Consider the following 16,753-nt stretch of genomic DNA (forward strand, 5'->3'; position numbering starts at 1 on the left):
TTAGATTTACAAATGAAAATAGCACTTGCAAAAGTAGACAGCACTAAAAATGTTATAGGTGGTCATATATGTCACAGGATTTTTAAATTATAGCATATCTAACTCATACTATTAAAAGTTATCGGTTTTGTAAGTTTTTCATAAAGTTTCAATCATTTTAGCATTTTATAATTCAACTGTCATTTAATATAAATGGACATACCAATTACCACTTCTTTCAAAAGGGATTTTTTTGCTTGATGATTTAATCAATTCAGTGCAAGTTTAAACAAATTCACACACAACTAAAAACTAATCCTAAGGGCCGGTTTTGAGGAGCTGTGTTATACACAACCTATAGTACTTTAGAATTTTACCATGTTCCAATATCCTGAGAGTTAACTCGACTAGCTGTTCCGATTAAATGTAATAAAAAATCGGATTATGATAGATTTGTATATTGACTCTTCTTATTTGAGATAACAATTGGAATGACTTGAATATACCTCAAGATACCAAATATTTCTGGTGGCTTTATTGAAAAGGGTATACTTCATGAAATATTAAGGAAAATTACATCCTTCATTTCAAAGAAGAAAACAGCAGTCATGCCTACTTAGTTTTAATTCAATAGTAGCGGCAAGATTACCATATACATTTTAATTTTCTTAAACTGACAGTAATATTTTTGTTTTTATATTTGTGCAGATACAGTAATCTACTTTTTTCACAGATTAAGGCTGGCCGTGAGGATTCCCTACGTTTTTAGTTCATTTCAAAAACCTCTGAACTGTACACGACTAAGAAAAAGGGAAGTATCATTAGCTGGCATCGTACCTGAAGACTGCAAGGGATTTTTAAAATGTGGGGTTTGTAGTTCGCAGCAAACTACCCTTAGTGTCACACAGTGCAGCCTTTTTAGGCTGGTAGGCGAGTTCAAGAGCTGTTTGTTGTTGGGAGCTCCATCCAGAGCGGATCACTGTTTGACAAGTTCTATTTTAAGTCGTTCCTGTGTGTGCAGGTGTCAGCCTCTTTCATGGCTGTAGAGAAAGAACCATTACACTCCATCCGTATCCTTCCCCGACAATGCAAGATCTTTCCCCACCGTGCGTTTGTTTCTGCTTTGCCAGCCACTTTTTATTAAGGAAATTCGGGGGTGGGGGGTGGTGGGGGGAGGCGGGAAATACTGCGAGGAAGGGCGAAGAGGGGCAGAAAGAGGTCGTCTGCCACTCCCCTACCTTACGAGGCACGTGGCACTGGCAGTGACAGCTGCTGGATGCAATGATGAAGGCGAAGATGATGAACCTCCTCTTAGCAAGAGGATATTGAGGGAAGGAGGAGGAGGCAGCGGAGGCAAGACACACACTCCCTGTGTCCTTCCTCAGCCGGAGAATCCACCCTCAAGGGAAAAAGTACGCGGAAGCCACTCTCCGCCCCGCCTCTACCAGCTCGCCCCGGGGTCTGGCAGCGGTCCCCATGCACCTGCTCACCTGTCTATCCGTTCAGGGTGGTTGGGGGAGGAACGAGGGGTGGCGGGGTGGGTGGGTGGAAAGAGAAGGAGGGCAGGGCAAAAGAGGGGGTGCTCCGAGGGCTCCGCCCCCGGAGGCTCTGCGCAGGCGCAGTGGCCGCTACCGCAGGCAGGGGGCGGCAACATGGCGGAGTGAGCGGCGGCGTCGGGGCTTCACAACAACAGTGGCGCCCGTAGCGGCGGCAGCGGCAGCGTCAGTAGCGTCGGCCACAGCCTGAGCTTCCGCACCGGCCAGCGTGCTGGCCAGCCGCTCGCGCCCCGGAGCTTCTCGGAGCGGCGGCCGCATCTCCGCGGGGGGCGGGCCGGGCCGGACGGACCGGGAGGGGGAGAGAGAGGAGGCAGCGGCAGCGGCGGCGGCAGCCGCGGTCCAGCTGCTGGGCGGGCACTGCCGCTCGCCGGGCAGCGGTTAGCGGCGCAGCCACCGCCGGGAATAAGCCTGGGAATAACCCGCCGCCTCCGCCGGGGAGGGCGCCGGAGCGGGCCGGGCGGACGCGCAGGCGGGAGCGGGCCCGGCGCCGCGGCGCTGGTGGATGCTGGGGCTCCGAGGCGACGGCCGGGGGGCGGGGGCCGAGGCAGGTATAACGGTACCGGCGGAGGCAGCGCCTCTGCTCTTCCCTTCTCCCCAGGAGGGGGGCAAATGGCGAGCGAGAAGCCGGGCCCGGGCCCGGGGCTCGAGCCTCAGCCCGTGGGGCTCATCGCCGTCGGGGCCGGAGGCGGAGGCGGCGGGGGCGGCGGCGGGGGCGGCGGCGGGGGCAGCGGGATGGGGGAGCTGAGGGGGGCGTCCGGCTCCGGCTCGGTGGTGCTGCCCGCGGGGATGATTAACCCTTCCGTGCCGATCCGCAACATCCGGATGAAATTCGCAGTGTTGATTGGACTCATACAGGTCGGAGAGGTCAGCAACAGGGACATCGTGGAGACGGTGCTCAACCTGGTAAGGGAAAAGGCGTGCTCTCCATCTGCCTCCCAGCCCCCATAGCCTCCCCCCCACACCCCCCCGCCCCCCAGCCTCGCGCTCCCACACCTCCACCCATGGGGTCGCACACGCAGCGCGTCCCTGGGAGCACCGATCGTCGGGCGGGTATTGCCCAGCGGGTGACCTGCTTGCGCGCAGCCGTAGCCACGCCACCTCCCCGCTCTCCTCTGGTCCTCTCCTGCCACCTGAGTGCGGTGCCCAAGTTAACACCGCTTACCATCACTTCTCCTATGAGTAGAAATCATTCCTTGTGCAGGGTTTGGGTCGACTTGAGAGTTTAGTTAGGGGGAGAGGAGACCTCCCTGTTCTCCGGGGTTCTTTTTTCTACTCTCTTAATTGTCCGTGGTGTCGCTCTCCGAGGATGAAAGCCTTGCCCCTAGAGCCTAATTTCCCCCGTGCTACTGAAATGTGAGAAGCGCATTAGCTCCAACTTGAGCAGCTGGGCTGTGATGTTTTCGAATGAGGGAAATGATGCAGTTTTGCATCTGCCTTTAAATATATTCAGAGGTTATGATGGAGAGTGTTGTAGCAGTATCTACCACCCCCCCCCCCCCCCCCCCGCGCCCCATCTCTTTTTAGGCAGCCTTCTTTCTTTGTAATATTGCCCTGAATATGCTGACCTGTTAGTCATTTGTGTGTGTGTGTGTGTGTGTGTGTGTGTGTGTGTGTGTGTGTGTGCATACAAGGTGTTAAAATGTGAGGGCACCAAATCATACAGGTTGGTTTCTATGGTTGCCTTCCGAGAGCGTGGCATGTGGATAAAGACCAAAGGAAAGGTGTTGGTTTGTTTCATGATAAGAAAGAGTTACTGCAGAACTGTGTATGACTTAATGTTTTGCGCTATCTACGGAGAGCCTACGAAGCGTTCAAGATGTCAGGGGAAGAAATGGGAAGAAATAAAGAGAGGAGAATCATAAATTGCAGATAATTAAAGAGTAGCTCATTTTTAATGTTTTGCAAATGCAGTTTTTGCTGCAGCAAAGCTTTTAAAAACAGTTTCCTCTGCAATATCTAGTCTTTGACACACGTAAGGTAGGATTTTGGAAGACAAGGCTTAAATCGAGCGATCAGTTGACTATTGTATTTGGTGTGGAGTCACAGGAATATAAAAATATGCTTGCAGGGGGATTTTATAATACCCATACAGTCTGATTTTTTAGCCAAGCAATTATTTTTATTTGATCTATTGGAAAACTGAAAGAAAGCTGCAGCACTGGTGCCCTGAGACATGGATTAATGTCTGTGGTTTATGAACCTCTTAAATTCACAGAAAAGTTGAAGTGTTTTTTTCCTTTCTTTTTTCTTTCTTTTTTTTTTGCTAGTACATCAAATCAAAGATAGGAGAATATGTCTTTGTTACATTTATTACTGTTTAAATAGAATACACCGCTTTGTACTTCTGTGTACCTTCAAATAAATCACCACAAAAGTCAATGTAAGTTTGGGGAAATGTCACCACGTTGATATAACCAAATTCTTTTCAAAACAGTAATAGAAATATTGTTTCTTGGGAGTTTTAATTTTAACTAGCTGCGAATAGGAGGTCAGTAACTTGCCTTTTCTTAAAACAAGATGAAATCTCAAAACATGTTAGAATGTTAGCACGTATTGTATTTTTAAAAATTTGAAAGAACACATTTAAATTCCTCCTCCCCCCCCCCCCCCGTTTTCACCTAATCAGTATCATTTTTATTTAGGTTATGTGGTATTGGGTTATTTTAATAAGTATTTCTATGCTTAATACATTCTGACATGGAAAGAGGCAATAGAGCTCTCACAAGCTGGAAACTGATTGGAATGTGTAACCAGTTCAGACTCTGCAGCAGTAATGATGTATGCCAGATCAGTTCTTAACAGATGGGGTTCTATAGATATACAGTAGGTTAAGAAAGGAAGTGAAGCACTTCTTTTGAGATAAAAAAGAAATTTAACTCTTGTACAGTGCAGTGAAAATCTGGCGTGAAGTTTCAGTATGCAAACATTATGTTAGAAATTAACTTTACTGTTAAGCTTGATTAGAGTAATCAGAAATAAGGTAATACTGAAATGTTATGTCCTCAAATCCACATAAGACCTTGTAACTGCATTGATCTTGGCATAAAAAAGGTTAGGTTTAAAATCTCCTTGTACATATTTAAAGAATGCAAGAAGTCCTTAAATGGAAACTTCTGGGGAAAGGATGAAAGACAAAAGGAGTTATTTACTATTAAGTTGTTAATTATATTGATTGTGGAATTCAGATTGGTTACTTGAAGGGTAATATTTCCTGAACGGTAAGTTTAGGGCTTTATCTTTCTAATATACTCATAATGAGAATGTCATCTGAAAATTTAAGCTGGTTCTGAAAATAATTTGGAATCATAGGCAGTTAAAAAATAATTATCAAAACTTAGTTCTATTAATAAATCAGTAAAATCCATGTGGAGCATTAAATGACTAGTTAGAAGGTGGACGCTTGTAATATTATCTCTAAAATGAGTTTTTAAAATTTCCAATCTTAATTTAAAACATTAAATAAAAAAATTAGGTGGAAATAGTGAAACCTCTATCACAGTGCCCTTTATGACAGAAAAGAAGGGAGGGGAACTAATGAAACTTCAAAACAAAACAGTTTCTACCTTAAACAGTCTCAGTCACCTTTGCCAAAATATTTTTCTTTCTATTTTTCCTGTACATACATTTCTTATCTGTAGATAGTATGAGAATACTAATACTTGGTTTTCAGGTACTATTTCTCTCTTGCCTTCCCCAAAGAATTAAAAGTTTTGCTGAGTAAAGTTTAAGCATGCAGTGATATATAGGACTTCTACACAGCCATGGTTGTACTTTTTCTGCTTTTGTTTGCCAAGGGTAGAGCTGCTTCCATTACTGAAGTGGATTGTGAGTTTGTTGAAGAATCACCAATGTAATGAGAAATAAAATGAGTAATTTCTATTGTAGAGGAATGTATTTTGTATAATGATACTGTTAACTCGAAACATTAATATATAGCACTCCATATTTGTATTTATAGCATTAGGAAGATGACTAAATTAATTCATAAATAATGTTACAATGAGAATATATTGCCAAGGATTTTGTAATGTAGCTTTATCTGTGAAAGAAGATGATCATCAACAAACTTTGGATTTAGGAAGAATTATTTAATGTGGCAGTATAAGAGAGTCTAACTATAGATAAGGAAGGAATTTGGTTGTCTGTTGCAGTTACAAAACAGGCATACTGCTTAGTCCAGTGGTTCCTTTGTAAACATCCTTAACATGTGTTTATATAAGGTTTTTCTTTCCTTGAAGTAAATGCTATGTAAATATTATGGGTTCTTTGTTTATAATATGAAAGTTTCTTTTAATCAAAGATTTTAATGTAAACATAGTTTTAGAAAAGATAAAATAGAGGGCTGACATTTACTTAATGGAAGAATTCACAACAGGGTTTTTTAAATAGCTGTCTTAGGTAGTATAATTCTATAGCATTTAATTTGTAAAATTTTTTTTCACAAATTACAGTGCAGTATCAGTGTATCTTTACTTGTAGAAAATAATTCCTCAAATAATTTTATTTTTTTACATGTAAATAGCATATTGTATTGAAAGCAGTACTGGATACTTGGAGGGGATTTTGCATATGGATCATAGTATTTTAGTTAAAAGGGAATTTTTACGTTATTCTCTTGTACTTGCATGTGACAGTAACTTTCTTAGAGGTTTTTCATTTGTAGCTTGATAATCAGAATCATTTTCACTTTAAAGATACTTAGAATTTCACAAACGAAAGGTATTTTCTGCATTTGAACCAAATTTATTTAAAAAATATGTAGTTGCGTCTTAGAATCATGGAAGTCCTTAATATTAACAAAACCACATTTACTTGTATTAAAAGGGAATTTTTTGCATTTTAATTTATGTTGACATGTAAGCTTTTTCATATTCACTTGAATTATATTTTATTTTTGCTATTGGGTATTGGAAGTTAAATTAAGAATGCATTGGTAACATTGGAATTTGCCATTTCTAGAGTTCTGAGATTTTCCACAGAAAGATTAATTTAGCCGTGTAATGACACTAAAGCAGTCTTGATGAGCACTGAGCAATGTATAGAATTGTTGAATCATTATATTGAACACTTAAAACTAATGTAACACTGTATGTTAATTATTCTTGAATAAAAAAAAAGACCTTAAACAGCAAATACTTTATAGCCAGGTTATGATCAAGGTATATTAATTTTAAATAAGTATTTTGTATATTGCTAGTCAGTTTTTGGCAAATACTGTGCTGTTAAATAAATAAATGTATCTCAAAGTTTTCTTTCTACTATGGTTTCTCCAAACACAGTGTAGAGAGATGCTTTGGTTCTAGCAGACTCAACCCCCATTTTGGATCACAGATGTGTTGTATCATAAATTTCAGTCATTCACATTTTTGAATATTTACTTTAAATACTGGTTTGCATCAGTTTCATAGGTTTCTTATTTTTTGACTCTACTGTGCATATTTTATGCATCGTCGGCATATAAGTATCCCCTGCTTTCCAAAAGTTGGTGTTTTGCCCCTTCACTTTTATGAAACACCTGTATTAGTACTGTTTTTGTTAACCAAAAGAAATCCGAAGAGGATTTTTGCAAAAAAAAGCTGTTGCTGTATTAGTAATAGGTCTTTTGTGAAAGTGAAGTAGCCTATTGCCAGCTTTTGGAGAGTGGGGGATACTCTTTACCTTATGCCATTTCGACTTATGAAAAGTTTCATGGGAACACTCTACTTTTGGATAGTGGCAAACCTGTGTCTCCTCTTACAGAGATATGCCTATCATGTCTAGTGTTGTTATTTATACGTGTTTCCCCTCTTCTGCTGTGAACCCCAAGAGGGCAGGTCCCCGACTCAAATGATGGTTACGATTTTTGACTTTACGATGGTGTAAATATGATACTCACTAGAAACCATACTTAGACTTTTGATCTTTTCCTGGGATGGTGATATGCAATATGATCCTCTGTCATGATGTTGGGCAGCAATTCACATCCCCCAGTTAGCCACTGGGTCATGAGGGTGAACAACTGATAAGCTGACCACCATTATGTACCCATACAACTATTTTGTTTTTCTGTACTTTGAGTACAGTGTTCAGTAAATTTCAGGAGATTTTCAACACTTTATTATAGAAATAGGCTTTGTGTTAAATGATCTACCCACCTATAGGCTAATAGAAGTGTTCTGAGCATGTTTAAGGTAGATTAGGACAAGCAATGATGTTTGGATGTTAGGTGTAGCAAATGCGTTACTGACTTTTGAAATTTTCAAACTTAACGTTGGGTTTATCTGGATATAACATCCTTGTAAGTTGGAGATATGAGTTTATTTTTTATCTTTTTGGCTCTTGGGTAAGTTAAGTGCATTTTGAGTAGGCAAGACACCATTATAGGCAGTAGAAGACCAGTTTCTGAAATTATGATCAACAGTAGGGTGCAGTCCCAACATCCTGAAATCAATTAGACTCATTGTCACGTAGTGTATTGCCTAGTTCTATCACTAGAAATGCATGTTGAATATGTATGCATTATGTAGGCCTTACTACATATGTAAATGGTATTTTAAACTGGCATGTTGGAAGAAGAATCTGATACAAACTTTTTAATAATTTATGTGTATGTCAAATATATAAGCACACAACAAAGATGTTATTAGCAAAGAATAATGCATTGGATATAAATTAAAAAGCATTGTTATAATTTGTCATAGTTCCAGGAATAGTGGACATCTCTTGTTTTTGATGTCTACCATACATTGCCCTTTTTTGGTAAGGGGGATGCAGTTGCCCTTGAGGAACCACCTATCCCCCATTCTTAGTTCAGCTGGTTTCCCTGGGCTGGGGATATAACCCAGGCATGGCCAGAATCACTGTGACTGGTTCAGGCATAAACACTTAACTCTAGGGGAGCCACAGGGTCAGTCACAAGACTTGGCACTGAAATTTTCTGTTGGTGATGCTGAACTGGTAGATGTAGCCTATACCTGTGGGTGACTGTATTAGACTTTGGCTAAATAGGAAGAGAGAGTGAGAAGTATATTCTTGGTTATGCTTGAGCCCCTGCAGTTCCCTGTGCCTGTGGGGATTATCTTCTAACCATTACATTCTCTCCTTTAAAGTTTCTCATTCTTATTCTTATTAGCTTAAAGTCATTTTAAATTGGGGTTTTGTCACTTGTAAATGGAAAGAATCCTCCCTAGCATAGACTTTAGTAAATGGAAACGGGACATTTCATTTTGAAATGAAGGCAGTGAAGACTTTGCTTTTCCATAGCAATTCCTTTTAAGGAATTACAGAACAGCTGTTTTAAATTGTCACTGGTGTTACCTTTGCCCAAGGAAGACTGAGGCTGTAACTTTAGTGATACTGGAGTGTTTTGGTCACTTCTTGTGGCCTTTGATAATGTTTTATAAGACAGCAACTAGCTTTGGTGCACGCTGGCATGCTTGAGAGCAGAGAGGGAAGAAGATACTGTCTTTCCAAGTAAGAGAGGCCCTTTCTGCTTGCAGCTATGCATAGCAGAGCATCAGAATATCAAGAACCTTGAAGTTTAAAAAACCTACTTTTTTGGGTGCGCCTGGGTGGTTCAGTCGGTTAAGCGTCCGACTTCGGCTCAGGTCACGATCTAGCAGTATGTGAGTTTGAGCCCCGCGTCGGGCCCTGTGCTGACTGCTCAGAGCCTGGAGCCTGTTTCAGATTCTGTGTCTCCCTCTCTCTCTGACCCTCCCCCGTTCATGCTCTGTCTCTCTCTGTCTCAAAAATAAATAAACGTGAAAAAAAATTTTTTTTTAAAAACCTACTTTTTTTAAATTAAAAAAAAATTTTTTTAACCTCATGCTGAAGTTGGCAGGAGTTTAAATTAGAACCACTTAAAGTTCTATTTTATAAGCTTCTCTCAGGCACCTCAGTGCATTATACTCTCAGCTTCCTGACCAAAGGAACAATCCAGTTACTAAAGAGCTTTAAAAGAGGATGCAGCCAGGGAACAGGTGAGAGAACAGCCATGCCTCCTCACTCAGGTTATCATTTCACATTGCTTCAAGGAAAATCATTAAGCCGGGGATGAAGGGCATGAGTACTGTGGAGGTCTGTTGCTGTGAGACTGAATATTGTTAGGAAACTGAAAAGATGGAAATCTAGATTGGTAAGCTGTTTGTATCTTGACAAGATCTCTGGCTTTGATGCTAATTCATTCAGGTGACTGAAGTTAATAGACCAAGAGCTTACTAAGTTTTTAGGAAAACTACTTTCTAGGGTTACTTCAAGCCTGGTAAACAAAGACTTGTGTTCTTTTCCTTCTACGGCAGTTCTGGGTTTTAATAAGTGAAAGTGGTTTAATAAGTGCTGAAGCAGGAGAGCTGCCAGATGGAAAATCTAAGGCCATGAGGGTAAATGGACAAGCAGGGTCTTCTGAGAATATTAGGGTTGAGTACATCCAAATTGGCTGAACAAGGAACTCCATTGCCAGGGTAAGGAATTCTTGCTACTCTAACCAGTAGTGTCTGGTTTATGCTTTGAATCAGTGACCATGGTTTATCTTCACTCTCCTAAGAGGCAGTTATTATTTATGTTCTTTTACCATAGTATGTTAAGTATCAGGGAGATAGTTAAATTTATGTAGCTATATGTTTTCAGAAAATAAGGTACCACCAAAAAGAATGCACGTTTGGATCTGACCAAAGAATAATCTTTGTTCATAGTGCAAAGATTTTAGACTTGTAGCTTGATGCAGCAACTTGACATTGTCTTTGTCTCTTCCCCAACCCCTTTCACCTTGTAACCCTTTGAAGTGATAAGTATGTTTTCTACTGTGGCTAAGGTAGTAACATTGTTAGACACGGGTGTTAAAAATTATACATATATGGAAAGAAGGGAGCTTGTAAGGTGTATGGGCAGCCATGGGCTAGAATGTTACAGTTTTCTGTTGGTTTTGGCTGTGTAACATCCATTCTTTCCGTTGCTAACCGTTCTAGTTTTTTCACACTCCTTTGGGGAGTCATCCCTTCTTGATTCTTGCCTTCTATGGTTTGAGGTTTCTCTGGATTCCTTTCTCTTTTCCTTGATCAGAAACAGAACCTGGACCTGGATCATCAGTAACAGCTTTTGGTTAAAAATATAGTTGCACATCTGAGCAGCTTGGTAACTTAATTCTGTCAGAGAAAAAAACCAAAATAACAACAACAACAACAAAAAAGATACAATTGCAGTTGATAAGATGTTAGAATGTAAGTCTATATTTGGGAATCTGCCTTGAAGGCAGAGCATGCTTGAGAACGGACCTATCACAGAAACACCTAGAACCTGGAGATAGATTACCATGACATCTTTGGAACTTTTCAAGTCAGTTATATCACAGACTTTTCAATGCATTAAGCTAATACATTTCCTGTCTTACTCAAGCCAGTTTAAGTTAGGTTTCTATCCATTACACCCCAATGATTCCTGAGCAGTATTCTAAATTAAATTAAAAAAAACCTTAGGTATTAAGTATCATAGGACAAAACAAAAAATATTAACTTGGCAATGGACTTGTTGTAATTCAAGAAAGAAACATACATTGCTAATTAATATAGAAATTTATTTTTACTAAATAACAACATAATAGTGATATACAATGAAAAACAGGTGACTAAAAAGAAAATTACCCTTGTGTCCTAGGCATGCTAAAATAATCTTAAATGATGTTGTAGGGCATGTAAAATGTTAGAGTTGTTCTGAATGACATTTTAACCATATGTATCAAGAGATCTAAAGAGGTTCTTGTCATTGGGGCTCAATTGGTTGAGCGTCCAACTTTGGCTCAGGTCATGATCTCACGGTTTGTGGGTTCAAGCCCCATGTCGGGCTCTGTGCTGACATCTTGGAGCCTGGAGCCTGCTTCGGATTCTGTGTTTCCCTCTCTGCCCTTTCCCTGCTTGCTCTCTCTCTCTCAAAAATGAATAAACATTAAAAAAAATTAAAAAAGGTTCTTTCAGTCATCCTTAGTTCTTTAGGCTAAGGAAGAATTACCTGTGGACAAGTATGAGGGATACATGTAGTTTTATGATATTAAAAAAAAATGGCAACCACCTAAATGTTCAAGAATAAGAAAAGGTTACATAAATCATTTTACCTCCATATTGTGGAATACCATACAGCTATTAAAAATTTACGTGCCTCAGTTTCCTTATGTGTAAAAAAGGGTATTTACCTCAAGGTTGTTGGACAGATTAAATGAAATAAATGTATGTAAAGTGTTTGGTACACAGTTTATTTAGTGCTTACTACTGTTATTTTAATTCTTATCTTGAGTCTGTGGATTATCTGATCATAGAAAAAAGATAATGATTTAAATAAAGCTGAGCTCTATTCTTTTAGTTTTGAGTTTCTGAACCTGGTGAACCTCTCAGAGAAGGGATCTCAAGTACTTACTCACAGATCATGTTCTCCTAGTGAAACATGGGGAGTCTGTTCTGCATCCTGGCGTAGTCTTTAACAGTTCATGGGGTACTTTTTCTCAGTTACCTATTTTGAGTATGGAAGATGGAAAACTGGGGAAGGAATAGACCTGAAGTAACACGAGTTCCTTTGCCTGGAATCACTTTGATTTCTTCCTTCCCTCACGTGGCTAAATTTCACTTGGAGATGTAGTAGGACATAATAGTGATCCTAGGTAAATAATTCCTCCCTCTGGGAGTATTAGCTTAAATATTTAGAAACTACTTGAGTAACAAGCCTAAGGGGCAAGTTAGGGGATTAAAAACTATTTTGTGATGAGTCGTTTTGGAAAATAATATTAGCCTATATGTTAATATCTCTTTACTGTTTAAAATACACTCGTGAAATTATATTGTGTTAGCTGGTCCTCAGAATAAGTTCTTATTCAGATACAATTCCTTCTCTATAGATGTGGAAACTAAGGCTGCAGGAAGTGTGAAGTAGTTAGAAAAATCTAGGAATTAAGTAGCAGAGGAAGGGAAGGTCCAGCCAGCCTCAGAGAGTTGGTTCTGTAGTAGGGAATGCTTCTCGTCGAGGACTCAGGACTAGCTGTTTATAGGAAATCACAATGAATGCAGGACAGTTTGGTGGGTTTGTACACAAAAGTGATTCTAGCAAAAACTGTATTGTGAACTATTTATTTTCAGTTTTGGGGAATAATTAGTTACATAATTTTATAAAGGAGCTAGTTTTCATCAGGCTGAATGTTGGTACTTTAAATATTACTTTGAAACGGAATAAGAGTATGCATGAGTATATTTATTTTGTGTAGAAAGAGTAGATTTGTTATATATTAGTATTAATTAAATGAACCACCACATATATCATATTTGCTTGGATAAAACAAATGAGTTATAATAGGAATTATTCTACATCTAGGTAATATAATTTTCAGTAATTGGGATTCCTCTCTCAGTTTACTAAAGTAGAGCAGACATTGATTAATAGCAAATTTTGTGGAAGTGTAAATGTCTGGATATATTTGTCTTCAGCAAATACGTTCATTTTCTGAGAGAAACAACTTGCAGCTGATTTAAAGATGGCATATATGTATTTCTACCGTAATCTTAAAAATTTTCACTTGTGGGGAGGTAATTGGCATTTATAGATTGGGTTTGGTTTCATACCTTATGTTTTTAATATTCTCTCCTAACCCCTCTGAAGGAAATCTGGGTTTACTTTAATATAACAAGTAAACTGTGGCTGAAGTTAAGTGGCTTGTCCAAGTTTGCAAAGCAGTTTAGTTGCAGAAATGAGACTCAAAGCTAGATGTTCCATTTCCAAGTATGTTGTTCTTTAAAATATAAGAAACCTTTGGGGTGCCTGTGTGGCTCAGTCAGTTAAGTGTCTGACTTTGGCTCAGGTCATGATCTCATGGTCCATGAGTTCAAGTCCTGCATCAGGCTCTGTTCTGGCAGCTCAGAACAGAATCAGAATCAGAACCTGGAGCCTGCTTCTGATTCTCTCTCTCTCTCTCTCTCTCTCTCTCTCTCTCTCTCTCTCTCTTTCTGCCCCTCTCCCATTCACGCTCTGTCTCTGTCTCTCCATAATGGATAAACGGTAAAAAAATATAAGAAACCTTTAATGATGATAACAGTGACAGGAGCTTACACTTACTTATAGACTTCTTATGTGCCAAGCACTATGTAAAGCATATGACATGCATTATCTCATTTTATCATCTTGACAATAATAAAATCTTCAATGAAATTAAAAGGCATCTTTCCAAGTTAAGCTAGGTTTGGTATCTTAGAAGTATTTTCAGCTTCAATTATATAAGTAATATTCTATCATAAAATGCCATAAGATTATTTTACATGATTTGTACTAATTCTGTGTAACTTGACCTTTTCAGAGTCCTTGAATTTAAATTATTTAAATTGTTTTAAAAATCTTATGGGATAAGTCATCAACAGAAAAATGTTTCTTTTATTATACCATATTGACTGTTACTTGTTAAATAATTATTGCATTTCTCAAGACATCGTGTTCTTCCATCTTTTGTCTAAAGAACACCTACTTATGTTGCAAGATTTAGTTCTCATTGTCTCCTTAGACCATACTACCTTCCCTGATCTGCCCCTAAAAGCTCTGCCTCTCATCCTCTTCTCTCCCGTAACATTTTGTACATCCCTCAAATTCAGCACTCGCACATTGTGTTTTAAATATTTGTTTACCTGTCAGACTGCCCTAGAGACTCTGAATCCCCTGAGGTCAGAACATTGTGTTATTCACCTTGGTATCCTGAGTCCTTATCATGGAATCTGGAGTTTTGTGCTGCTTGTTGAACTTTTTTTTTTGAATGAGGATTTTTGCACCTTTGAAATAGTTTGCTTGTTTTGGTCACTTTTGGCCTGGGTATAAATCCTGTCTTCGCTGGCTTTTATGGTTATTTTAATTTCTATGTGTGCTTCTTTTTTAACATTCAGTTTTTATTTTTCTCAGGGGTGGGGGAGATAAAGGTATTTAGGTGTATATATGCATCGTTTATGATTAAAAGAAAGTTTAAATTTGGGATGGGTAAGGAATTATATAGTCTTTACATCTGGTGAATAGCCTGACTCTATCACTTGACTAGGCGAGGAAAGAGAACCAGGTAGGTTAAGATCCTGTAGTCGTTGACAGACTAGGAATTAACATCTAGATTCCCTCTTAGTCCAGTGTTTTGTTTTGTTTTTTTTTGTTTTTTGTTTTTATTTTCATTTTATCTTGGTGCCTGCAGTTCCACTTTGCTCAGCTAATTTGTAGTTTCAGTTTATAACTTTCAACAGAAGGATGTTTTTGTTTTTGTTTTTGTTTTTCACTCAGACAGGCTTGGATACTTAAAGTGATGGTTAAATAAATTACTGAGTAATCCTAACCTAGTGTTCTTCTTTTCTTTTTTTTAAAAAGTTATTTATTTATATGAGAGAGAGAGGGAGGGAGGGAGGGAATGAATGAACAAGTGGGGAGGGGGCAGAGAGAGGGAAAGACAGAACCCCAAGCAGGCTTTGCTCTCAGTGCATGTGTGCCATGTGGGGCTCAGTGGGATCATGACCTGAGCTGAGATCGAGAGTTGGACCCTTAACCCACTGAGCCACCCAGGCGCCCCTCCTAACTTAAGTGTTCTGTTGCCAGAGTAAAGATACTCATTAGGCATATAAAAAAGAATTACATAGGGGCGCCTGGGTGGCGCAGTCGGTTAAGCGTCCGACTTCAGCCAGGTCACGATCTCTCGGTCCGTGAGTTCGAGCCCCGCGTCGGGCTCTGGGCTGATGGCTCGGAGCCTGGAGCCTGTTTCCGATTCTGTGTCTCCCTCTCTCTCTGCCCCTCCCCCGTTCATGCTCTGTCTCTCTCTGTCCCAAAAATAAATAAACGTTGAAAAAAAAAAAAAAAGAATTACATAGTCCCTACCTTAAATAACTAGAGGTTCAGCATAGGAAATAGAAAAATAAGCAGATAAATTACAATAGTAAGAAGTGATATTACAAAGATTTAAACAAAATGCCATGGTGACATGGATCTACTAACTTTTTTCCTGGGGGAGTCTAGGAAGGTCACATTGTTAGGTAATTTTGAACCTGATCTTAAAGGACAAGAGCTGTTTCTCAAGATGAAAGGGTAGGGGTGGAAAAGTTTCTACAAAGAGAGGATAGCTTGCAGAAGGAGACAGGTCATGAGGGACCTCATAGTTTTGTCCTCTGATGTTAACTATAAACTTTCTTATAGAAACCCCCCTGTTTTTATTCCATGAATGTTCACATTTTTCTCCCCTCTCAGGCTTGCTCAGGGGAGGTGTAAAATTTATTTGAGTCCAATTCAGTGAATTATTTCAGGAGCTCTATGTATGTAGGCATCATATTTGCATGCTCCCAGACTTCTTTGACATAGGGGAGTATATCTTTTTCCTATGTACTTATCCTTTCTTTTGACTGTTGACAGAAACAGTATTTGTTATACTATTGTGTAATAATTATGTATACATAGTAGGCGTTCAATAAATAATGAATAATATATAAAAATACAGGAATGGGGTGCTTGGCTGGCCTAGTCCGTAGAGCATGTGACTCTTAATCTCTTGTTCATGAGTTCAAGCCTCACAAGGGAGGTAGAGATGACTTAAAAAGAATAAAATCTTAGGGTGCCTGGGTGGCTCAGTCAGTTAAGCGTCCAACTTCAGCTCAGGTCATGATCTCATGGTTCGTAGGTTCAAGCCCCCCTTCGGGCTGTGTGCTGACAGCTCAAGGCTGGAGCCTGTTTCAGATTCTGCCCCTCCCCCATTCACACTCTGTCTCTCTCAAAAATAAACATTAAAGAAAAATAAAACCTTTAAAAAATTTTGTTTAATGTTTATTTATTTTCGACAGAGAGAGACAGAGCATGAGTGGGGGAGGGGCAGAGAGAGGGGGAGACACAGAATCTGAAGCAGGCTCCAGCCAGGCTCTGAGTTGTCAGCACAGAGCCCAATGTGGGACTTGAACTCATGAACTGCGAGACCATGACCTGAGCTGGAGTCAGACGCCCGACCGACTGAGCCACCCAGGAGCCCCCCAGAAAATAAAATCTTAAAAAAAATTAAAGGAATGTTTCATACTGGCAGAGGATAAAGGAGACTTATTTTGAGAGTATCATAATTCAGAAGAGAAACTAAAGATGAATAGAGAAAAATTAAACTAATTGCATTGACTTCTTTTTGAAATGTGTAATTAACTATTGTCCTATTAAAGATACTGATATTTTGCTTGTACTAAAAATTAATTATTTGGATATGAATTTCATATATGTTCATCTGA

At 39.6% G+C, this 16,753-nt stretch overlaps 1 protein-coding gene and 1 long non-coding RNA gene across 11 annotated transcripts in view; one reads left to right on the forward strand and one right to left on the reverse strand.

The window, feature by feature from the left end:
- Positions 1-492: 492 nt before the first annotated feature.
- Positions 493-1,462, reverse strand: LOC122481363. The gene is made up of 2 exons (XR_006296832.1): positions 1,218-1,462; positions 493-1,019 (listed from the first exon to the last, which is right to left on the reverse strand). It is a non-coding gene; the product is annotated as an uncharacterized LOC122481363 (long non-coding RNA).
- A 25-nt stretch (positions 1,463-1,487) lies between these two features.
- The window catches only part of NBEA (neurobeachin), a 685,885-nt gene continuing 670,619 nt past the window's right edge, over positions 1,488-16,753 (forward strand). For all 10 annotated transcript variants that reach the window (XM_043576682.1, XM_043576704.1, XM_043576721.1 and 7 more), the window contains exon 1: positions 1,488-2,438. In XM_043576682.1, the coding sequence (XP_043432617.1) occupies positions 2,145-2,438 (294 nt within the window). In that variant the 5' untranslated portion in view covers positions 1,488-2,144. The remainder of the gene's footprint in view (positions 2,439-16,753) is intronic.

The sequence above is a fragment of the Prionailurus bengalensis genome, chromosome A1 (genome assembly GCF_016509475.1).
Source record: "Prionailurus bengalensis isolate Pbe53 chromosome A1, Fcat_Pben_1.1_paternal_pri, whole genome shotgun sequence".
Taxonomy (NCBI): domain Eukaryota; kingdom Metazoa; phylum Chordata; class Mammalia; order Carnivora; family Felidae; genus Prionailurus; species Prionailurus bengalensis.